General features: G+C 39.7%; 1 protein-coding gene across 4 annotated transcripts in view; it reads left to right on the top strand.

The window, feature by feature from the left end:
• The window catches only part of CADM2 (cell adhesion molecule 2), a 365,211-nt gene that overhangs the window by 222,074 nt on the left and 116,946 nt on the right, over positions 1–26,191 (top strand). For all 4 annotated transcript variants that reach the window (XM_081858507.1, XM_081858509.1, XM_081858508.1 and 1 more), the window contains one exon: positions 685–834. In XM_081858507.1, coding sequence (XP_081714633.1) covers positions 685–834 — 150 coding nt within the window. The remainder of the gene's footprint in view (positions 1–684; positions 835–26,191) is intronic.

Below are 26,191 nucleotides of genomic sequence, written 5' to 3'. Positions count from 1 at the left end.
TTCCATAAGTTTTCTTCCCTTTAGCAATGGAGTTTTTGCTGCCAGCACGATGCAAATGCATGATTTCTGAATCTATACTTGCTCCAGCACAGGTCATTCATTATCTTTTTGCATGGAGCCCTGGCTCCACCTCCTCGTGTAGAGTTCCACCACCAAAAGTCCTCTCCTTGTGACACAGTAGCTGCTGGTTGCTTCTCTAATTTATCTCCAGTGGCCTCTCCTGCACTACTCTATAAGGATGACAGCTTAAGGGGCATGGGTGGAGCTTACCACAATCACATGAATATTGTGATTCTTCATCATCCACAGATATGGTAAATAGTTCAGATATTGAGGTTGTTTTCCCTGAATTGCTTATCTTTATGACAAGGATGGACAAGCATTATAGGACAATACTAATGTTTCTTAGGTTTATTTTTCCTGCAGATAAACTAATAAAACAACAGTTACTCAATGCACAAGCCTCTGGGAGACTAAAGCTATTACTATTCCCCTATAAGTTTTAATGTAATGTTTTGTTTTATTTATTAAATTTTATATTGCCCTTCATCCATGGATCTCAGGGCAGTTCACAACAAAACATTACATCATAAAAACCACAAAACCGTTTTCAGAGACATCCCTACGTATAATGTGTTGCAGTAACCTAACCTGCATTCTTTTTCTTATATATCCTCCCTGCAGGTAGCCAAGGGCAGTTTCCACTCACACAGAATGTTACAGTTATTGAGGGTGAAACAGCAACGTTGACCTGTAGGGTTGATCAAAATGATAACACCTCCCTCCAGTGGTCAAATCCAGCTCAACAGACTCTGTACTTCGATGACAAGAAAGGTGAATATGCTTTGATTTCTAACTTAAAGGTAAAGGTAAAGGTACCCCTGCCCGTACGGGCCAGTCTTGACAGACTCTAGGGTTGTGCGCTCATCTCACTTAAGAGGCCGGGAGCCAGCGCTGTCCGCAGACACTTCCGGGTCACGTGGCCAGAGTGACGAAGCTGCATCTGGCGAGCCAGCGCAGCACACGGAAACGCCGTTTACCTTCCCGCTAGTAAGCGGTCCCTATTTATCTACTTGCACCCGGGGGTGCTTTCGAACTGCTAGGTTGGCAGGCGATTTCTAACTTACTTAAGTAATAAATAATTTATTGATTTAAAAAAGTATAAACTGCTTTAATAATGTCCTACAGTTTTTTATTTATTTGCCAAGAATTGCTCGCTTGAGCACCATGGTCAAATCCAGGAGTCTGTCCAATGGAGTGAAACTGAGGCAGGGCCAAAACCAGGCTTTATTTTACCCAGGTCAAAGACCCAGTTTGGAATCCCCCTCCAGAGCCTCAATGACACCTCTCTGGAGGCTTCAATGGAGCAAAATACCTGGATAGCTCCCCTCAGTAGCTATGGCCCTGACTGAGGCATGCAGACAAATGAACGATAAATAAGTAATGTTAAAACTGATAGTGGTGGTTGCTCAAAAAATGTTCGGCTGAATGCAGTGAATCTGGCAAACACTGGGAGTGAAATCAGAAAAATGTAAAGATGTTGATGTTTGGACTATGTTAATGCCTCTTGGTTCTGATTGCTAACTGACTTGTTTTCGCTCCGCTGTTGGTTTTTTGGGGGTATGGGCTGGGGAAACTGGGTCCCCAGTTTTCCATGACAGTCTAGTTTTCCTGGCATGTACATCAGATACTTGAAATTATCACCACCCCTTGGTTCTGGAGGCTGTTCCTCAATCACTGAGCAGTAGCATGGAGGACCCAGTCTTACTCAAAACAGTGATGGTGTGTTTATGCCTCATGATAGCGGCAGATAGCTGCCCTTATAGTGTGATGGCCAGCATTGGGGAGAACGAGAGAGAGAGAAGCAGTGAGAAGGAGCCATACTGGCTGACTGCTTCAATATAGTGACTGTCCTTCTAAAAGTATGGCACCCAGCACCCACCTGATTGTGCTGTTTATTTGGCTTCCCACTACCTACTCAGCCATAGCCCATGACCAGGTAGGACCATGGTCCTGATCTTGATCCTATTGCTGTTGGTTGTATGTGTGTGCTCACCCATAGTGCAAGAGAACATATTTTTGTGTTGCCTTTGTACTTATTTCCTTGATCAAATAATATGTATGTGTGACTTGAGCTGTAGTCCACAATATGGAAATAATGATGCTGATCTACATTTTTTGATTGTTATAAGGATTACCATAAGATAAAGTATGGGAAGCTATTGAATACTTTTATTATATATTATTATACATTTAATTAGTTTATATTTAGTCTCACTTCTATTACCTATCTGCTCTATGTGTGTTTTTAGTTTTTTTTTATCATCTGTTCACTTGGGGTTAGACTTGCAGCTCATTATTCCCCATACAAAAATGGTTTCTAGATTCCTTAATTCCTTGACTGCATAAAGTTTGTGTGACTTGACCTGTGGTCTGTAGCCTGGACTACCTTTCTAGTATTATGTGCTTTAAATGTAGGTTGTTTCCTGTTTTCTGACTGTAGTCTGGCTTTATTGTATCTGTGGCATCCTGATACCATGTTTAGATGGCATTACTTGTGGGGTAGGGATTGTAAGCAAATGTTTCTGTGGGGTCTTCCTCCTGGTCAATACTTATTTAATTACTTTTCCATTTACCTTAAATTTGGCAACTCAGTTCTCCATTTGAGTACTAAACAGCTACTTCACATGTTAGACATATGCAAAATACTGGTGAATTCTACACAAAAGTTTTATATCTGAATAGTCCACTGTTAATGGTGAATGCTGTGAATAACAACTTTATTCACAGCATTCTGGAGCATAAAAAAAAATTAAACACAGGGCATATATATTGTTTGGCGCTCTTTTTGACTTGAATGCTAAAATGAAGCAACAGTTCTGAGCCTTCAACTGGAAGGGGAAAGCAAGCAAGTGTGGCTATTTGCCAAGACTATGGAAGGACCCCACCACATTCTTTTACTGTGAAGTGACAGCACCAAACAAATACACAGGGTTGGCAAATGGCTAGGAGACATGACATGCAGGTATGGAATATGCAGATCCCTCCAAGATGCTGAGAGGTCAGTTTTAAAGCATGGAGGTTAGTTTTATAGGGCTCTGCCTTAAACCTGGTCAATAAATTCCATATAGAAACACCTTATTCTTCAATGAAAATATCAGATAGAATGACAGTGCAAAAATGCAGTTAATATTAAAGCATTAATATACTTACAAGTTTTTAGTCTGAGACACAATAATGCTTATACTTGGTGTGTGTGTCTGTGCTTTCAAATGGCAATAACATTCACTAGAAATCCAGAAAACATAAAATATCAAAAAAGAAAGGTAATTCCACAGCCACTCGCCCAGAGGCTTTTTCTCTGGAACAGGAACAGATTACTGTATTGGATAAAACAATAGAAAGATGATGAAAGGAATATTTTAGCAGCTCAATCCTATGTTGATCTATTCAGAAGTCCCACTGAGTTCAATAGGACTTACTCCCAGGTAAGCATGCAATAGGATTACACTCAATGAATATCCTGAGGATTGCACAAAGGTAGCATAAGCTCCACTCAATATGCTATCAAGATCCAATGTAAAGTTTGCAAGCAGGGAAGATACGTTTCTGTTGCCCTTATTGAGAGAAACAGAAAACTTCTCCGCTCCCAATCATTGATGTTTTCCTTAGGATGAAGTCAGCACTGGCACTGCTGATGGCCTGTGTTTAAGGCTAGATGCAGCCCTTTCTCCCGAAGTCACAAACCACCCTCATTCCGAATGTCCTCATTCCCCACACAGACAGTGTGGAGGCACAAATAGGATTCGCCCCCATTAGGCAGAGACCTAGAATACGAACACTGGCTTGTTTTGTTTGAAGGGCTGTTGGAGGGTATTTCTAGAGTAGATGGCCAGTTATTCAGCAAAAGTGTTGCTTTACTTAATTTATGGGCAGCAGCAGAAATGGTGACAATGAATAGAGGAAGATTAAATTCATGACCTTCAGTATCATGGCATGAAATTGAAATACCCTAATCAAATTGCTCAGTTAGCTACATGCCATGTGTTACAGTGCAAAATAAAGTAAAGCCAGCAAAAATCTAATATGAAAACTCAGCATTTTGTAGCATTTGAATGTTATTTTTAGATAGGAAAGATGGTGTTGTAGTTAACAAATGAATTTGGAAAAGGAAAGGGCCATGTTCAAATATATTTTCATCTCCTTCTGCCCAAACACCTCATTCTTTGCATTTGTTCTGTGTTAACAGATTTAATTTTGCAGCACTTTCTAATATGATTTATCTCATGGAAATTTTGACTTTTCATCCAATCATGTGATGTATGGCAAGAATCATGGGGACTTATATACCTTCTTTAACTTGTATATCTTATTTAATATATTATATACTATTTTTAAATGTCCTTTTTTTAAAAAAAAAGTTTTGCAACTCTTTAGCTGTTGTCCTATATAGAGAGATTATTATGTCGATTCACAATTCTGGTCATTGATCATAATGGTACTCTTCAAAAATATATCAGCTTTTATATAATAGATCAGTGAGAAAAACATATTGCCAAAGTGCAATTCAAGAAAGAATCTTAATTTAAGTAAGTGCACACATAAAATTACATACAATGATGAATTAAAATATGCATTTTGATTGCAATAAAGCAGCCACATTGGCCAATGAGAATAATACTGAAATCCATATTAAGACAATATCTTTATTACCAACCAAATGTCACTAAATAGTATACAAGCCTATTTTGTGCTGTTTGTTTGGTCTAATAAACATATTGTTCCAATATGGATTTTGGACTAAATTAACAGAATTCTAGTCCAGTATCCTGTTCTCATAACAGCTAACCAGATGCCTATGGGAAGTCCACAAGGAAGACTGGAGCGCAAGCTCATTCTGCTCCACTTGTTCTCCCCAGGTACTGGTACTCAAGTAGTGCACAGCCATGGTGACTATTAGCCATAGTTACCCTGATAATACTTTCAGGTGGTTGCCATATTCATCCAATGATTTGTCAATTTTAAATTTATCAGCAAGGCCTAGAGATTAAGTTTCTTGTTATCACTGTATGCCTCTGTTCCTCAGACTCCCTTCCTGTGCAAATTAGTTCAGACAAAGAGATCTGCCCTACAGGGTAGATGGAGAAAGAAATTGGGCTTTATTGTGCATATAATTTTTAAGGTGAATAATTGTGGCCTAAATATTTATCATTCCTCTGCTATGAAGTCAATAGACTAATTACCTTTCTATGAATCTTTTTATCACTCTAAAAATAAGAAGAACTTACAGTATCAAAGCTGCTCAGGATAGCAGGGAAAAACCCTGTTTCTTTTAACAGCATGATGAAGAGTTTTCCTATGTACTTAACACAATGATGGTCTGAAAATGAAGGATAGGAGGTGAAAAGAGTAAAACACTGCTCTTTTGAGTTGAACCGTGGGGAATTTCTGGAAGATTTACAGCTGTATTGGCTCATTGCTTAATCAGAAGGCAGAGATATGTTCTCAGTGTGTGTTCGTTTCTCCTAATGAGAGAGACTATTAAACTAGCCCAAATGATATATCCCCCCCCCCCAGTTTGGTATGAACGTCTTTCAAATGGATTCTATTTTATGTCTTCATTTTACTTCTCTGCATTTTCCTGTACTGATGACTTTTAGGTAATATATAGGAATGTGGCTCTGGTTAGCTGTGGATATTTCCTATATTTATAATCACGGGAACATCTAGGGTCTTACTGCAGATTAATATGCCCCTAAAACACATCATTCCCCCCCCCTTTATTTATTTGATGGGTTTTTTTAAAATTCCTGCCAAAGTAGCAGTTTTTGCTTTCATACTTAAGAAAAGGAAAACCTTGACTGTGAGATTAAAAATCAGATCACCATGTTGTCAGGTTGTAATGAAGGGTGTTGAGAGGACCACACAGAATCCCTCCAGTCTTACTGAATAATGAGAGAATATTCAGAAATAAATTGATTTTATTAATATAATATAGCCACTATTTTCACTGTCTATGAAAAACATGTATACAACCGCTCTAATGCCACACGTTGTATCTGTGCTGGAAAAGCAAAAAGTAGATAAAAACAGGTGCAGGATGGGAAAAATGAAAACATAAATATTGTAGTTTAAAATTTAATAATGAAAGACAATATGCATGCAATACTGTTACATTCACACACACCCTTTCTTAACTGCTTCCAGTAATTTCAAAAAATAATAATTTAAAATTCATTAAGGATCTACAGGAAACAGTGGTTAACTTATTAGCTTAAATAGTGGAAGCTGTGTTCTGTGTTTCTGTATATGTCACCTGTTATGATTTCTGCTTGGCCTACTTAAACAATGTAAATAAAATAGCCCTTTTTCCTGTAAGGGATGGAAAGCATGTTTTTTATCTTGGAGTGGTACAGAGACTGGGGAGTGAGGTTTGCACATGTACACATTTTCAGCAGCCATGAATGCTGATTTCCCCATGAGAAAGATAGGCAGAGCAATCCTATACACTGATTAATTTAAGAACAGAGAAACACCACAGCTGTAATTTAATTTGCTGTTGGTTGTTAGGTGGGGATATTGTTTAGGTGGAGGGGGGGCATTGCTGCTGAATTTAATGTTTTATATCTTTATTTTAGATTTTATGTTTTATGTGGAAATTGTTCCAATTTCTTCATGCACATTTTGGTGCTTTGTTTACATATCCTCCAACATTGCTCAGATGAAGATAGGGCATTTCTCACTCCTCATAACTGACCCTCCTCAACCCCCCCATTTTATAGCCCTCCCCCACCCCCCACCAAGAATTATCATCATCATCATCTTATTTGTAAGCTGCCGTTCCATAGTTACAACAATGCTCAAGGCAGCTTACAGCATGACAAGATTTACATAAATACCAACATAACAAAAGTCATAAACAATAAATAAAACACATCAAAAAGTACACAACCAAATGGAAAACAATTTCCACATAAATCATACAATCTAAAACTAAGAATACAGCATTAATATCAATCACAATTTAAAATGACATAGATAGAAAATAAAAAGAATTAAAAAAAACAGACAAAAACAGAGCCCTCTCTGCCCAGCAGCAGAACTCCTTTATGGAGCCTGTCAGGCCCCGCCCCAAGCCAGGTGGAGAGAGGCAGGACAGGGCCCTTCAGGCTGCTAGCCGGTCAGTCCTGGGCCGTGTCCACCACCACTACACCAATGGGACACAGCACACACACCCTCCACCGTCCAGTGAAAACCTCTTAATGCTGATTTTATTTTATTCTTTGGTAGATTTACAAAAAGAAAAGCACACATCAATAAATAAATTTTGGAAAAGGCCAAGATTAAACACAGACACACAAAGCATTTAAAAAACAAACAAACCTTGCGCTCCACTCCCCCTTTCTTTCTGCCCAGGGTAGCCTTGCCCTCTGCCTGCCCCTCAGAGTGAGGCTGGGTCTTGGTGGCAGCAGGCTCTCCTATTATTCACTAACTCTCCAGCAGTCACTATGAGGTGCCCAAGGGAGGAGACTGGCAGTAGCGGCCATGGAGAGGCAACAGGATTATACCTCACAGCCAGTCGGAACAAGCATCAGTATAATGGTTGAGAACTCAATTTCACCTGTTGAACACCAGTCTGAAGAGGGAGAAGGAGGAGTGAGCCCACCTGCAGCTGATCATCCATCAGAGACAAAGAGCAGAATGCACTGATGAGAACCAGCTGGCTCCAAACCTCTTAAACAGAGCTCTCAGCAGTAGTCAGATGCTGGAAACAATGTCTGTAGTTCCTAGCTCTACCTTGCAGCTTTCTGCCCTCCATCTGGGCTCTTGGCTTTGTGATCATCTGGATTCCCTGACCCCTAGACTGTTTGACTTCATATGTGGATTCTGTTCTCAAGCAAGTGTTCCTCAGAAATACCTAGCCCCTGCTTGCTTACCAACATGACTCAGACAGGGCTATGGCAACTGACTCATCTTTTTTCTTGAGCTCTGTGGTGGCAGCACTAGCAGAGGAAATAGCGACATTCTGGGATCAAATCAGAAGCCAGGATGTAATTCTGGGACTGTCCCTGGAAAACAGGGACAATCGGAAGGGTATGTCTTTATTGTTTATGACTACTTTTGTTATGTTTGCTGTTAATGTACTTTTTTTTTTTTTACATGTTGTAAACTACCTTGAGCATGGTTTTAACTATGGAAAAGTGGCATACAAATAAAATGTTTGATCATTTGATTAATATACTCCTTACTTGCCAAATAGCTTCTAAGTAGTTTAAAAGTAGAAAAGCTAGTTGTGTGTCAAGGTCCCCCAAGCCACCCCTAAATAATTCACAATTCACACATAATTTTTGTTTAAGGCTTTTGGCATAATTTTGGCCACAACTTTATTAAAATACATAAATGTGAGTGGTTGCTTAGGCATTGGTTATGATTATCTGTCCCCACGCCCAGGGACAGAACTGACTTCCGGATTCCAGAGAAAGCCAGTAAGGGAAAACAATATTGGGGAGAGCATGGAGCCGGGCACCAGACCCTCACCCCCGCCCCCCCCACCCTCTGCATGCTCCCGGGGGCTTGCGCGGCCCTAAGCCCCATTCAGGAGAATGGACGAAAGAATGGCAAGCCCCTGGATTCCTTTAACGGAATTCCCTTGCAGTAGCAGCATTGGAGGGGCATGCCCAGCCTATCCTTACCCCTCCACCAATCAATTTTTTAACCAATGCCTAATCGTAACCTTACAAGTTGTGACGATTTGCTACGCAGTAGGCAAAAACCAAATGGCACCAGCCAATCAGCCAAATGGACAAAATTTCTACCAGGCCCCTGTCCCAAAAGCAGACGACCCCATGACAGGCATAGCAAGGTCAACGCAATAGCCCTAGATTAGGGAGAGTGGGCGGGTGATCCGATGCATGCAGCAAAAGAGCCCAGTCAGTGCTGCGTGACTTGATTTTATAATCTTTGGTCCGTCCCCCTAAATGGCAACACCAAAATTTGCCCAGTAACCCAACCGCCCAATCACTGCAGATGGTCACCCATACTAAGCCGCCCAGCAACAGAGGTGTGGCCTATCAGACCCCACCGCAACACATGCTCTCTATGAAAGATAACACGCTTTGTAAAATATGCCTGCACATAATTAAAATACACAATAAAACAATTTAGCTTCCATACCCAGGAAGCTTAGATGCAAGCCATTAACCAATAGTATCTGATTTGAATCAAACAGGAAGAAATGGTCAACTGAGACTTCTTGACTGCTTGCATGCATGAAGGGATGAGCAATGGGGTTTTATTCTGGCAGGTGAAAATCATGCATATCTCATTCTGCTAAGATGAGATTTGATCATGCGAAATTGGCCATTGTCTGGCCATCGATTGACTCTGGAATATTTAGCTCAAATTGGAAAGACAGGTGCTTTTGAAAATATAGGTGCTATACTTTATTATTTTCAAGCATAATAAAAACTTTTAAAGACAACAATGACAGCTTGTTCTTTTTAATCTTAAAGAACATACAAAGCAGTTTAGGATATATAAGAAATATATATCCTGTTATATAACAATTTTTTAACAAGGCTATCCAAAGTCCCTAATCCAGCAAGATCTTGGAATGGTTTCCTTGAGTCTGGGATGGTTGTCTCATTTGGTCATTGCAACACATGTAAGAGATGAAAGGTTGCCAAGCATTATAGGAGGATAAAGAGTCTGTTTTGCCCCTGGGCATTTGACTTGAAATGTCAGTTAATGTGATTTCTTAGGTATAACATAGGAAAGACTGGGAAGTACCGTAGTTGGAGCTCTGTTCCTAGCTTGAAATGCCCTGTTAGGCAACACAAGTATCACAAATGTCAGTTATTAATTAATGGTTATCATAACATAACAATGACATGTTATATTTAATTGATGAGTCATACTCTAGGAGTAGGAATCTCTTCAAAGGTTTAAACATTAAGGCCCTCTTTCTGTGGAAGCACTTTAGTACTGCATGTCAATCCTTTTGTCTTCTGAGGTAATGACTTGAATCTTATTCAGAGAGTGTCACCCAGTGCATAATTATCTTTGCGTTACTATTCAAAAACAGAATGTGGTTGATTTCGTTTAACTTGACAGCCATGTTTCTTTGGCTCAATAAATGTTATCAGGCATTCTTTGGCTGCTTCTATTGCATCAGCTTTAATTAGTTTTTGATTGCTGTTAATTTCACAGCCTTTCTGTTTAATAAATTGCATCAAAAATGCTTTAGTTTTTGTTGCATCAACTTTAATTAGTTTTGTGCATTGCTTACTTGATTTTATTTGGTCTCTTTGAAGGAACATGTCCCCCCCTTCCTTTCCCAGCATCTTATTCCTTATATATTTCCATGATATATATGGTGTCAGTGATGAATAGAGCTAATTGAGTCCTTCTCGAATGACAGCACACATGTAATTTATTTTTGTCTATTTATTGAATTTATATACTGCCCTATATCTGGCGGTCTCAGGCAAGTTCACAGAATAAAATCAAGATATAAAACCACAAAATACATAATTAAAATAAAAACAAGCCAATTGCCCCCTCAAAAAAAGCACATTTTAAAAAGGCATAGGATGTAAATCAGATCAACCAATCCCTATATAATTGGGATATAGATGGCTCTATAATATAAAAGATGGCAACTTATATTTTAGCTGCCATCTTCCTCGGCATTCAGTAAATATTCCAATTTTTAAAGTGATCACACTACCAATCTAGGCACTTGGATTATCTGCAGTTTTTTAGTCCTGGGTAAAAAATTTTGCAGTTAGGACAGAGTCTTTTTTCTTCCTTTCTCTGCAACAAAGTATCTGATGTTAGAGTGGCTGATTTCTTCCTTTGATGTTGTTATCCAGTTACATTTATTTATTGCATATTTATAAACAACTTGGATTAAGGTATTGAGGAGAAGTTCAACAAATCTGCAGATGGTACCAAACTGAGAGGGGTAACCAATGCCTCAGAAGGCAGAATCAGAATTCAAGTTGACCTTAACTGAGAACTAGGCCCAAACTAAAAAAAAAAAAAAAATCAATAGGGACAAATGCCAGGAAGAACCAGCTGCATCAATAAAAGATGGGGATGTTTGGCTTGTCTGTAGTACATATGAAAAAGATCTAGGGGTCTTAGTAGAAAACAAGCTTAACATAAGTTAACATGAATGGGATGCAGTAGCAAAAACAAAAATAAACAAACCAAAACACTAATGCTTTTCCAGGCTACATAAATCATACAGAAATATAATGTCCAGATCAAGGGAAGTAATAGTACCACTCTATTCTGCCTCCGTCCGAACACAGCTAGAATATGTGCAGCGAAGTGCAACCAATATGATCAAGGGTCTTGAAATCAAGCCTTATGAGAAACGGTTGAAGGAACTGGGTATGTTTAGCCTGGTAAAGAGAAGACTGAGAAGAGGTATGACAGTCATCTTCAGATATCTAAAAGGTTGTTATATGGTGGATGGAGCAAGCTTGCTTTCTCCTTCTCCGGAGGGTAGGACCCAGACCAATAGATCTGACAAGAGAGGAGATTCTGACTAAACTTCAGGAAGAACTTTCTGACTGTAAGAGTTGTTCAACAGTGGGACAGACTCCCATGGATGGTGGTGGATTCTCCTTCCTTGGAGGTTTTTAAGCAGAGGCTGGGTGGTCATCTGTCATGCATGATCTAGTTGAGATTCCTGCACTGCAGGTGGTTGAACTAGACGACCCTCTGGATCCTTTCGAACATTACAATTCTATGATTTATATCCCACCTTTCCTTCAAGAAGCTCAATGTCGCATATAAGATTCTATGCTTCCCCATTTTTATCCTCACAACAAACCTGTGAGGTAAATTAGGCTGAGAGTGAGTGCCTGGCCCAAAGTGAATGTCGTGGACAAGTGGGCACTTGTCTCCCAAGTCCTAGTCCAGCACTCAAACCACTATGCAACACTGTCAGTTCCCTGACAGAATCAGAAGGCATTTTTTGTAGAGAGAGAGAAAAAGGTATTGAAAACCTCAGCATTTTCCTTTAATCATCGCTACCATTATATATGAATGTCACTATGCAAATAACGATGAAGTAGTGACAGTCATCTATTGTTTGTTATGCTTGGGATGCCCAAGTGCTTCAGGCTCAAATTCAGCCAGAGTTATAGTAGTGAAAACTGACAGAATCATTGCTGGCACTAGCATTTTCATTCCATAAGTGAGGAACTGAGGATGGTTGGAATGCCTTGCATTATAATTCTTCTAGGCTACTGGCCATTTAGTATGTAAATAGGTTTAATGTTATGATGTATTAAGGAATGCAATGCCGATTATAATGCTAGTAGATAAGTGGTATATAAGTGGGACGTGGGTGGAGCTGTGGGTTAAACCACAGAGCCTAGGGCTTGCTGATCAAGGTCGGCGGTTCGAATCCCCGCAATGGGGTGAGCTCCGGTTGCTTGGCTCCTGCCAAGCTCCTGCCAACCTAGCAGTTTGAAAGCACGTCAAAGTGCAAGTAGATAAATAGGTACCGCTTCAGCGGGAAGGTAAATGGTGTTTCCGTGCACTGCTCTGGTTCACCAAAAGCGGCTTAGTCAGGCTGGGCACATGACCTGGAAGCTGTACGTCGGCTCCCTTGGCCAGTAAAGCGAGATGAGCTCCGCAACCCCAGAGTCATCCACGACTGGACCTAACTGTCAGGGGTCCCTTTACCTTTCAGTGGTATATAAATGCTAGTAGTTCAGTGGTATATAATACAAATAATATAGTAAAATGAAAATGTTAGTTACTTGAAAGACACAAATAAATGACTCGAGCAGAACATAAACAATATTGTATCTAGTTCAAAATTCCATACTAAAAGTAATACTTATACTGCAATGGTATACATGTCTACTCAGAAGTAAGTCCCATTGAATATTATGGTACTTACCCACAGGTATATGCATATAGCAGCCTCCTCCAACCTGGTGCCCTCTAGATGTTTTAGACTACAAGTCCCATCAGCCCTGACCACTGGCTACATTGGCTGGGGATGGTAGGAGTTACAGTCCAAAACATTTGGAGGCACCAGATGGGGTTGGGCTGCCTGATTCAAGTTTGGGTGTTCAGCCTGTCTTGCATGGGCTGCACTTGCCTTGAAATATTATGTCCATAGTTGGAGACACACCTTGAACTGGAGCTTTTGCTAGATGTGAGGTAGCATTGGTACTAAGCGGCTTCTAGGTTTGACTGTGTACATAAGAAAGCAAGAGAGATAATATCTGCCCCAAGTCCATCCACTGATTCTATAGCTGAATAGGCAATTGTTCCTCAGTTCACAAAGCCTAGTCAAGACCTGTACACAGCATCTATGTCATTCCTTTTACTGTGTCTTGTAAATGCCAAATTGTCCATTTTATTGCATAATATAAACACATTCTCAGCTTTGATAGCACATCCAACTTCAAGGCCACCTCCATAGTAAGACACAAGGTGAGACTGATTTGCAATGCCCATGAAAGTTTCTCTGCCTCATTTAACAACTACAAGCTATATACATTCTGGCTTCTCTTCAGGAAAAAGCCTCAGCGCCTTTCATTTCATCTCTGTGAGAAAGGGGCCTGGTGAATGTGTTCATTTCCGTATATTAAACATAAGCAATGGCCTGTTACTGAGGGTTCCAACCATATTCTTCATCTGCACCTCATATTTGTAACTAGAACGTAAAAGAGTTATATTTTATTTTCAAAAAAATTAGATGTGTATTCTTCAGGCTGCAGTCTCCTTCCTCACCTTAAACTTTGGGGGTTTTTTCCTTTTAAAATGACTCTAAAAAGTGGCATTTTTGTTCTAAACATTTGGAAGATTATCATTTCCCTTTTCACAGTTTACAACATCCTTAAATGCTTTGGCACTAACCTTTGATTACCTTAAAACATATGGTAATATATCTCTTGTTTATGCTTCAGGCTGTATTTTAAATGTGTGACTTGCTGCAGTACAAGCATTATGTTTAGTTTCATAATCTCTGTATACATTATTTGTTTTCTTTGTTCTTATTTAGGTATTCCTTTAATTCAGCTTTGACAGCCTTTAAGTATGTCAGACTTGCTAGTAATCTCTCTCCAGCCCAAGGCCAAATGTGCAATGCACAGGTCTGCAGATGTGAAGTAAAATTAAGGGTACTCAGTATTTCAAAGCAGGCTGTGACTATACTCTTGAGTGGGTTTTTAAAAATAATTTTAGCTAAATGTTGCAGTCTTAAGCATGCTAATTTGTCCACAAACTTTCTATACAACAGATAGCAGAAGGTTATTTATTGCATCACATGGCCAAACTCTGAGACCATCATAATACAAATTTTGTAAATGCTAAGTGAAATATTTGTGGATGTAGTACAAATACATCCACAAGAAATTACTGATTCAAAGATCATCCAAAAGCCTATAGCAGCTTTACAGCTGAAATTGAAATTGTAAGTACAAAGAACAAATTTTGAATCATTGTAAATAACATTTTTATGACAGGATAATAGAAATTGAGAGGATATTGGGGGTCATCTGCAATGCAGGATTCAACTGCTTTGCTTCTTACAGATGGCTATCCACTCTCTGCTTAAATATGTTTAGTAAAGGAGAGCCTAAGTCAGTTTCACTGTTCCACAACTCTTGCCATCAAGATGTTTCTCCTAATATTTATCTGATACCTGCTTCCTTGAAAATTCTATCAGCTAGTTTTAGTCCTGCCCTCTGGAGCAACAGAGAACAAGTGCTCGATCTTCTGCACACCAGACTATAAGAATTTGCAGACAGCTGCCATGTCACCAGACTACACATGCCCAGCACTTTCAAGCTTTCCTCCAAACCCCTCACCATTCTAGTCTTCCTTTTTTGGACCTGCTCCAGTTTGTCAATGTGGCACTTAGAACTGGACACAGTACTCCAGATGTTGCCTAATCAGGATAGAATACAGCCAAGCTATATTGTCTTGCTATCTGGATCTGGGTAATCCTGAATTTGAGGAGCACCCCCTCTTTACCCTCATTCAAATTATTTATAAAAAATGTTGGCCCCATGGCAATCCACTTGAAACCTTCCTCCAGTCTAACACATTAATGAGAGCCATTAATAAGTATTTATTGGGTATGGTGGTTCAATCACACCTGGATTGAATTAACCATATTGTACCACTATCCAAATCTGGTGCTGTCACCACTTAGGTTCTGCAGTGTGGCAGAGCTACCACCATATCCAGAGCCTGGCAGTGGGAAGTGGGGGACACAGACTGGGACACATCCCTGCACCAACTTAAGGCTGCTGCAACAATCAAGCCCAGATCAGCCCCTATGCCAACCAGTGCCAGCTATTAGAATAGTTTGGGATACAGAAGATCCTCTAACCAACTGAGCTGGATGGATAGTTCCTGGACCAGCTCAGCTCCACCACTGTTCCCTGGTGGGCCTTACACCCACCTGTGTGTTTCCCAGACAGAAGGGAAGCTCTGTGCCAGTGATGCAGCTGTGGTGACAGCCAGTAATACACAAGGAGAGCTGACGGAAGCAATTCAAACACCACATAGCCCAGCATGTGGGGAAGAGTTGGCTTGAAGCCTTATGTCTACCTCACATTTTGCCACGAATCCAAGGAAAGACTTGTTGAATGCTTGCTGAAATCAAGACAGACTATGTCCACAGACCTCCCATGATCCCATGATAACTATTAAAAGGGGGAAATAATGTGTTGGTAAAATTTGAGTGGTGGAAGGTAGCTGAAGATCTTGGTCTTTATCTTATTGGGCAGTGATGGGTCTTCTCTGCTGAGGCATGGTTGTAGACAAAGCTGCCTGCAATACCAATTACAGCAAGCAAGAATTCATCAACAAGTTTAGTTTTATCATCATCATTTATTAAATTTGTATTTTTTTCTTGCCAAGACTGAAGTTGTAGCAGATTTGCATGAGTTCATGCTGCTACATTGAAGAATATTTCTTCTCTAGTAAAAGAATGTGGGGCTTTTGAATAACAGATAATATATTCTATGGAAAGAAAATGGAAAACATGGAGGCCTGAAGGCTTTTGTTCTCTATTCAGAAGCAATTTCAGAGTGACAGAAGATGGAAGACTTATGGCTTTGCATATATGGGGAAAAGTAGGCTTTCATGCCCAAGTGATAAAAGCTTTCAACTTCCTCAATTTGTTTATTTTCTAGACTGTTAACTTTTCTACTTCATGACCCATCATCTTCCAATTCCCTCCTTCCATATTTGACCACTGCTACCACTCCCCCTAATTTTCTCTTCTTCTTTGGAAGATGCTGGTTAGCCTAGAGTATCTGAGTTCCAGTTTGCTCCTGTCACTCCAAGTAAATTTCCCTCTGATTCCCCTCTTTCTCATCCATGTTGTTAAGGGCTTCTCTGTCCCCTGTATTTCTGATACTATTATTAATATTATTTAGCATTCTTTTAATCCTAACCCAATCATCACCCTGTAAAGTTGGTTTCTAACTAGGAAAGAATAACAACAGCATCAGCTCTACAGAGATTAAAAGTATATTTAATCCTTACCTCCTTTTGAATGCCAATGTCTTTTTCCAGAGAAAAATAACCTTTGTGTTTTGAAGATTTAAATTTTAAAAAATGTGGGAAAAGAATACGGGTGAATTTAAATCTCTTTCTAGTTTGGGGAGTATGCTGGGGTACCAGTATGGGCTTTGTATCCAAACCATTTTCTGGTCGTCCCTTGAAACTCTCCCTTTCTGCCCCCATGGCTGTTGAAGCTCTGGTGTTGGTTGGGCCATGCAAATTGATACCTAATGATCTCCAACATTGGAACTTTGTTGGAGAACAATCCTACGTATCCTGTTTCTCTGGGATGCCATCCCAGCTGCCATAGAATTGATCTCTAAAGTTTCTAAGCAGACTTATTAGGTGTTTTGTTGATTTAAGATTCTTTCTTTCTTTCTTTCTTTCTTTCTCTCTCTCTCTCTCTCTCTCTCTCTCTCTCTCTCTCTCTCACACACACACACACACACACACACACACACACAATGTCCATATATGAATCAAACTACATGTTTATATTCATTTTATGTGGTATATATTCTTGGAACCTCTGTATAGTGTTCCATGATTCCCTTCCTGTGTTGATTTTGATATTTCGATCTATATTTAGAATTTTTAGTTGATGGTTGCTGAACAATAAAGGGAGGCTGGTAGTGATCCTCATGTGGTTACTAATAAACGCTCACTGGCATTCAGATTGGCAAATAACTTTAGCACCTGTGAATGTAATCCACCTGTTCTTGATAAAATCTGCACTAATTGCTCGATTTCCAAATGCAACCCTTCTTGTCAACATAGTTTAACTGAATAATAAATCTATGGTTAAAGATACAATCCTAAACAGAATTACCAGGAATGAAATAGTGTTGACCCCAGTGTGAGCTACTCCAAAGTAAACATACTTAGGATTGGGTGATAAGTCTCAACCCCGCCCTCATTCTCTCTGTGTTTCGTCTTATAACTTCAAAACTTTGAATTGAATGAATTTTTTTAGGTCTTTCTACAGCCTTCTAAAATGTTTTCTCTTTCCCATATTCATGGTAATAAAATCCTGCACAAGATTAGAATAGAGTTCTCATGTTTGAATTAGGATTTTTAAAAGTGCTGTTTCAGAGAGAAACGGCTAGTATTTTACATCTTGTGTATGACTACTAAATACAGTGGTAATGTTTTCATCTCTTTGTTTTGTGGATTAAGATACACCAATGGCGGACGAGCATTCTTAGTAAATGGGACAAAAATAAAAGATTTTAATGCAGGTTGGACACGTATTTCTCCAAAAGCATGTTAGTGAGCTCAGAACATACTTGGTAAACATGGAATGCTGGCTGTTGGAGGAAGAAGCAAAACTAGGGGAAGGAGGAATGGAATGACTGGTACACTCAAAAGCACATCACACTGTAACACTTTGTTGCAGTGGCCCATTTGTTCCCTCTATTTCTGATGCTCAGGAGTTGGTGCCATTCTTTATGTAGCAACAACAGCACCACCTATTCATAAGTGGGAGATACCATCAGTCTTGTAAGGCTGCAAGGTTTGCAGAGCAACAAAAAATGTTTAGGATGAACAGAACTAAAAAGGGAGCAGGTACAGCCAAATGTGCCCTGAGCATGCTCAGTGACCATATTATGCCAGTTATCTGTTTTCTGTTTGAATGGGGCAAGCAGAAGGTGAGCATAATGGACTAACTTGAACAGTGAACAGGAGCATCCTACACTACAATGTTTTGCTGCAGGTTCCATTCACCATGACTAATAGCAGTTGGTAGACCAGTCCTCAGTGAATTTTTCCGCTTCCTCACCTTGTGGAAGAGAATTCCATAAACCCATTCTGTGTTGCAAGGGTGAATGTTTTCTTCTGTCAGCATGTTTCCCACAGAGCATCTTCTGTATGAAACATGTCTTATCTTAATCCTGTTAAACATTTGGGCAGCAGCTTTATGTGATGTCAAATGCACACCCACTCATGTGTTGTGATGTGGCAGGAGTTTAATTAAAATATCCATGTCTCTGGCGGTGCTGCCCATAAGAAATGTACAATCTGAACACTTACCTTTTGTGTGTGTCTATCAGGGGCTTAGTGTTGTTGCTGTTGTTACAATGCTGGTCCTTTGGGCAGAACAGGAGAGCCTATAAGGTGTTTCCATTGCCTAAATACAGTGGTACCTCTGGTTATGAACTTAATTCATTCTGGAAGTCCGTTCTTAAGTTGAAACCGTTCTTATCCTGAGGCGTGCTTTTGCCAATGGTGCCTCCCACTGCACACGTGCCTCCCGCTCACATCCCAGGGCAAAGTTCACAGCTGGGAGCAACTACTTCCAGGTTAGTGGAGCTCGTTACCCAAAGCGTGCGTAACCAGAAGTGTTCATAACCAGAGATACCACTGTAGTTACCATTTGTAACTGAGATTTTTGAGGCAGGGGTATACATACAGTATCTCCTGTCAGGAGGCTATTTAGTTTCAGTTTCATAGCTTGTTTGTAACTCTTCCATGACTTCACAACTTTAAATGCTCCCAGTGGTATCCAATATAGAATTTTCTGCTATAATAAGCTTACTCTTGAGGTGTGTGTTGTTCTCTTCAGAAAGGAGATGTGGAAAGCATTTCCATCTTCCCAGGAGTTAGTCATTATTGCCGCCGTGTTTTATGGTCCTTCACATTTGATCATGGTAGGCTTTAGTCAGACATAACCTCATAAGCTGAGTTTAGATATAATGGCTTGCAGTTTGGTAGAAATATTTTCCCAGAAAGGCTAGAGCCCTAACATCTAGAATTTGAGAAAAGAAGCACTGGCGGTTATCTTAGAGGAGCACCATAACATATGGGGCAGAGGGAAAGAGACCAGGAGAAGAGAAATTCTCTCCCAGAAATGGGGAACCTGTGGTCCTCTGTATGTTCATAAGAACATCCATATTGGATCAGATCAAAGGTACATCTATCCTAGCATCCTGTTTTCACAGAGGACAAATGAATGCTTATGGGAAGCCCACATGCAGCAACCAATGGGAGAGTCTCTAATACTACACATTAAAACTGCACATCGTAATTCTTCTCTATTTATGGGGCCATTTTACAAACACTTTATTTTTCTGTGTGAATGAACACATGGGGAATGTAGCACAGGAACAATCACATCACCACCATTATGCAGGCCTTTTTCTCACTGATGCTAAAACAGAATGGTCATTGCAGAGGAAAAAGAAAATCATAATGCAGTATTTCTAACTCTTCAAAACAATATGTATTTGCATAATACCATCTTTTAAAAAACAGTGCAAAGCTATGATATGTCTCTTTAAAGATCCATTCACTAAGACTTGTCTGTTCAGCAATGAGATGTATTTGTGTGGGGTACTTTAGACTGCCAAATTTGAGTGTAGGAAACTGACATTCAAGCCTCTGTTCAGCTTCAAAATACCTGATTGGTGGTTACTGGGGAATTAATTTCCCCATCTCCAGTATACAATTGTGAGGCTAAATGCTTCTCAGAATTCCTTCAGTGAAGAGTTGGATGCAAATGTAACAGTTAAATAATAATAATAAAAAAATTGCTCTATGGAACTCACCTCTACAGGATATGGAAGCATATTTTTGAATCTTTATTGCCCTTATCTGTTGAAGCTGTCTGAATGTCTCAAAGTCAAACTAGAATACAGAGATGTAATAATGATTCTGCCTTTCTAATTTATTTTGCATACATCAGCTCTTTTAGCCTCTGCAGTTAGTTCCATTTCCCTCATTTTCCTGGTGAAAATCGCCCTCCTAAAAATTCTGTTTATCCCCATTACTTAAAACATAACATGTTCAAATATGATTTTCCTAACAGTTCAAACAGTAGGAAATCCAAGTAAGGGAAACATAATCACACAGGTACACCCCACTGAGCACCTGGTAGCATTTGGATAATTTTTTTAAAAGTTGGAGATGCTTTCATGCATAACTGTAATCATGCTTAGTTTGGTCCAAATTCTCACTTTCCACTAAACAAAATGTTATTTCATTTTTTAGCATTTCTTGGTATATGAACCTAGAAATGAAAACTGAACACTAATGAAATCTTAATTTCTAGCTGTCCAATTCATTGAAGGGGTAGTTTAACATCAAATAAACAATACTAAAATAGCAGCAGTATATGTCAAAACATATAATACCAAGTCATATTAAAATTACTCTTCCAAGTTAACCTTCGATATTAAATATGCAAAGCAAATAGAAGGTCTTTCTATACTTATGGAAAATGCTCTGGTTCAGAGTTTGGCAAGTCTCCAGTGGAAGTGAATTCCACAGCTGCGTCGTTGTAACAGAAAACAAGACTGATTTACATTTTTGTTTTAAAAATCTTCAGGGTTTTAATAAAAAAAAATTGTAGCCAAAATAAATTTCAGTGTTTGGGAAAGCCCCTCTTCCCTTAATTTGAACTGATCTTTTAAAAATTATAAATAGACAAAAATATGTACTTATTCCCAAGGCATGAAGAAAAAAACACACCACTTCAGGCTTTAATGACTACTCAAGAGCTCATTAAAAGCTTAGCCAAAAGGAGAGTATCCCTCTCTCTCTTTGTTGTTGTTGTAAAAGAGCAATTTGAAAATACGGCTTTTGACACCACCTATGACTTTTATTACCATTCCAAATTATATGCAGTCCAAGTAAAAAGCAGTTTAAAATGCCACACGTTGTAAGAAATTACAGCTACTGCCAACTTCATATTTAATTTTTCTTTAGCAACTGGTATTTTTATAGCATGTTCCTTTAAATTAGCATTGAGTTTTAACAAACAAATTAAACATTGGATGTATCTGAAAGAGCATTCAAATAAGCCCTAAAATTCTTTGCTAAATTTTAATTGACGGTCTTATTCCAACCATCAAATGTCACAATAATGTTAAATGAGAACAGTTGTCTTTTTCTTTTCAGAGAATCATAGAATTGTAGAGTTGGAAGGGTCCCCAAAGGCCATCTTGTCCAACCCCCTGCAATGCAGGAATCTCAACTAAAGTATCCATGACAGATGGCCATCCAACCTCTGCTTAAAAGCATCCAGGGAAGGAGAGTCCATCACCTCCTCTTTTTAGTGATCTGGTTGCCCACCCTGGTGCCTTTCTGGCTGAAGCATGGGATAATAAATAAATAATGAATGAATGAATGAATAAAACTGATATGATTACTAGCCAGATAGCATTAATACAGATTTACATATATTGCATATCTAAACAATGTATGAGCAACTGCAGTGTACATATATTCTTGCAATAACTGAGTTCAGAAATGATTCTGAACTACGTTTCTAGCTCTAATCTGCAACACACAATCTAATCTGCAACACAGCAACACTCGGGCGGCTGCCGAGACCACATAACACTGGTCTTGAAAGACCTACATTGGCTCCCAGTACGTTTCCGAGCACAATTCAAAGTGCTGGTGTTGACCTTTAAAGCCCTAAACGGCCTCGGCCCAGTATACCTGAAGGAGCGTCTCCACCCCCATCATTCTGCCCGGACGCTGCGGTCCAGCACCGAGGGCCTTCTGGCAGTTCCCTCATTGCGAGAAGCAAAGCTACAGGGAACCAGGCAGACGGCCTTCTCGGTAGTGGTGCCCGCCCTGTGGAACGCCCTCCCATCAGATGTCAAAGCGATAAACAGCTACCTGACATTCAGAAGACATCTTAAGGCAGCCCTGTTCAGGGAAGTTTTTAATGTGTGATATTTTAATGTATTTTTGGTTTCTATGGAAGCCGCCCAGAGTGGCTGGGGAAACCCAGCCAGATGGGCGGGGTACAAATAAATTATTATTATTATTATTATTATTATTATTATTATTATTATTATTATTATTTATTATTTATTATAACACCTCACCCAACAAGAAGGAACACTACTGTCAAAGGTCTCCATGTCTGATGAAGAACTGGAACTTGCAACTTTGGTTTTGCTGAAGGCTTTTGTTTTCAGATTAGAGTGGTACACAAGGCAAGTCACAGGTTGCAAGGATCAGCTGTGATATGAGAGATCAAAGGCACCAATAAGCAACAGCTTCCTTTCAAAGGGTGGGGTGGCCACAACATTAAGTGTGGCTGGCGGCTAGAGTTCTAAGATAGTGCAGGCAAGCAGGCACTCCTGTGAGCTGGCAGTGGCTAGGTTAGGTTTGTGCATACTGATATCTCCATGTCCTAGGAGATGGATGTTGGGTGAGTGCTGGCTTGGCATCATATTTTCCGTTGGCTGCCACCCCTGAAGGGCAAGCTGGAACCCTCACCAACACCTCCTGGTCCCCTAGATCTAATTTCCCAAGCTCCCTCTACTTCTCATTGGAGCCTGACCACCTTCTTCCATGAAACCTCCACAGGACACAGGACATCACAGACAAGACTTAATGTCTGAAAAACATATCTCCTCTCTTGCAGGTTCATAGGGTCCAATTTGAATCCTCCTAGGTGAGGGGCAAACCTGCCCTCTCCAGACTGGCTGTCAGAGCAAGACAGACCTCTCAACCCCATTGCAGACTCCCCATAGAGTTCCTTGATGCTGTTTCAAGGTGCCTACTTGGTGTTGTTGCTTCTTATTGTCTCTTTCTGTGGTGCTCTGGAGCATGACAGACATGAGAAACAGATGCAGGATAAAAGCAGCCTACCCTGGTGCCTTATGCTAAGGATTTATGGCCCTGTTGTTACTGTTATGTTCCATGACCTGGCCTCTGATGAGAAGTGGCCCCTGCCCTCCAGGAACCACAGGAATAGAAATTCATGGTAAGAATTTCCATTTCCCCCCAGAGTTTTCTGGAGGGCAGTCCTGGTATGGGATGTAAAACAGTTGTAGTATGTATGGGTAGAAGAGGACTAGGGTCATGGACTGACTACCCGCTGAAGTACTTTTCTCCCAAAGACTGTGTTGAGTGAGGCCCATGAATCTATCTTATAGTGTTTGGCAAATGTGTGCATGGAGGCCCATGTGAAGGCCCTGCAAATGTCCAGAATGGGGAAGCTTCTTTTAAATGTGGAAGATGTGGCTGCTCCCCTAAGAAAGTGAGCTGTCAGTCCCCCTGTGGGAATTCTGCTTAATCTGAGTCATGGATCAGTCTCAAGTGTATGCCTATAGTCGCCCCATAATCAGTGTTATCATTCTTGATGCCATTATTTGGCATTTCTGAGGAGGTCAAAAGTACACAATAAGTCCTTCTGCTATTATTGCAAGATCTGCCTATTATTTCATGTAAACTCATTTACTTTTAGTAGGAGAAAAATCAGTTATCTGTGAGATATACTCTCAATGCCAACCCATTAGTATTTTATGGTGGTCTGGTTTTCTGTGAGATTAGTGCAAACATTATCTGTATTACTAATGAAAATCATTTCTATTTTCTATTACCGCTAATCGAGTCAATAACCAGCTTTTATTTCATGTAGAAGAAAACAATTTGTTCCAAGAACTACAACTCCCAAAATGACTTGCAGAGATAATGAACTCTTTATAACAGAGGGGTGACCACTTAGCTATCAAGTAAATACTGTATTTGATGTATGATGAAGACAAAGATCAAATATTTAGGCAATCAGTGGCCCTGTAAATCCTTGCTGTGAGGCCTATTGGCTCTCATCCACTCATTCTACTTCAGCTGGACTAATGGAGTGGCTGTAATCAAAGCTATTAATGGCACAGTACAATATCTGCAGGGTTACAGATTGCTTTAAAATGTACGATACTCCATATTCATTACAAGAGCAAAATACAAAAGTGCTCATTCTTTTCCTAGCTATCAGCGTGCCTTTAAATTCAAGCCACTATTCTGTGGACAGAACAGGATTTGAAATTCCCCAGCAGTTATTTTTAAGCACTGCTTTGTTATGGAAATGCATTAAACGAAAGTCATTGTCCCACGTTTGATTTTGACATAAATAATTCTAAGAATGGACAAAGGTCGGTTCCAGCTGGGTGATAGTATGCAGCTACAGGAAGATAAAAATCCTGTAAAAGTACATAAGTTCAAGGTCTTCTATGCATGCCCAGCTCACTGCACCCCACCACCAGATCCTGGCTGTTATATAGTATATCCTTCTCTCCCCCCCCCCACTTTAAAATAGTATCTGATGCATATAGGAAAGGTATAGATAGTTGTTGTATTGTGAAGTGCATGAGTGGTTCAGGTTTCACTGCTGGTTGCCGGAATGTAAAAATATTCGGGGGTGGGGTGGGGTGGGAGAAAGGAAATGGGTTTAGGCCCTTTTGGTCATGCAGTTCTCATCAATATGGGGTTTTGTTCAGCTCTTATATGAAACCAGTTCCCAAAAGTTAAATTTAATGTGCAAATATAAACTAGATATTGGGTGTTTGACTCCATAATTCCCCAGTTCTAAGTTAATCAGTGGTGTTTCTGTATATTACAATTTCCCTTTATGGGTGTATAGGAATATAGGAACACATCTATGTTAATGTACTGGATAACAATTGCTCATATTTGTCTCATAAGCCTATATTGTACATCTGGGAAACAAAGAGTAACAGTGATTAAACACAGTCTTTTCTATGGTGGTTCTGAAACTATGGAACTGTTTTGCTGAAGATCACTGTGACTTCATTAGGCACTAAGCAAAGTGCATACTATATCATGCATGCTTTATTTGAATGTTATTTTGTTAGGACTTTAAAACAATGGAAAAGCTGAGTATAGATTCCTTTTGTGGAAGAAGATTTTCTGGCCTTCAGTTCTCTATTTAACCCATACTTAAATTAAACTATGGTTTAAATGTGGGGTGCAGTGTTGGTACATTCTGCTGAAATGACAAGAACTTTGCTTCTCCCCTGACAAAAAAACCCAGCCATGTTTTTGCTTAACATTACATCCGAATTATGCTCTAATTGTTGTTTGAGGACTAGTCACTTGGTCTAAGATAGCTTCCTGCGTATTGGTGGCAAAAAGGGCATAGTGCTCTGTGCCTTCCTAAGGAATGGTTTGTTAACTTAAGGGAAATTTCAGAGCCAATAGAATTGGCTAAATTTATATATATCAGAGAGGGAATAAACAAACGGGAAGATTCTCTAGAAAGACATTTGCAGCTGTTGCGCTTATAAAGAATAGATACAACATGGAAACTTTCAATGATCTAAAAATAGAAACTTTCAATGATGCCCCCAGCCTTAGTCTGTTAGACTGGCCAAAGGTGAAAGTGAGGCCAGCATCTTACATTTGGAGGCAGCTGTGGTGACAGTTGCAGAGATAGGAAAGGGCATCAGAGGAGGGAGAGAAGGAAAGAGGGACAGAGGCCAGGGTTGCCTGCCACACCCCTGACCATCATTCAAAGCACCCCAGGGTGCCACGGTACACTGGTTGAAAGCTACTGATCTAAATTAATTTTGATTAGAGATAGAAAAGGATGGATAGAGAGAGATCCCATTCCTACAGTGTGAGGCTATGTTTAAAATAATCTTAAAATATATTCTACATTGGTATACACCCATATTTAGAAAGCTGTAGTTTAACTAAACAAAAGGCACTGGTTATATATATAAACCTGCATATATATATATATATATATATCCTCTAGAAAGAGCCTTTAGCTTAGCGAAAGCTGAGTACAGCAAATAAAAAGTAAATGTATTCAGGTCACATCTTTCATTCACATATTTTACTTGTATAGTGCCCTCAGAAAGGCCAGATGGCTGAA

The sequence above is a fragment of the Podarcis erhardii genome (assembly GCF_964252035.2).
Source record: "Podarcis erhardii genome assembly, chromosome: 4".
NCBI classification, from domain to species: Eukaryota; Metazoa; Chordata; class Lepidosauria; order Squamata; family Lacertidae; genus Podarcis; species Podarcis erhardii.
Note: the sequence above shows the minus strand (reverse complement) of the source record. Positions and strands in the feature narration are given on the sequence as shown.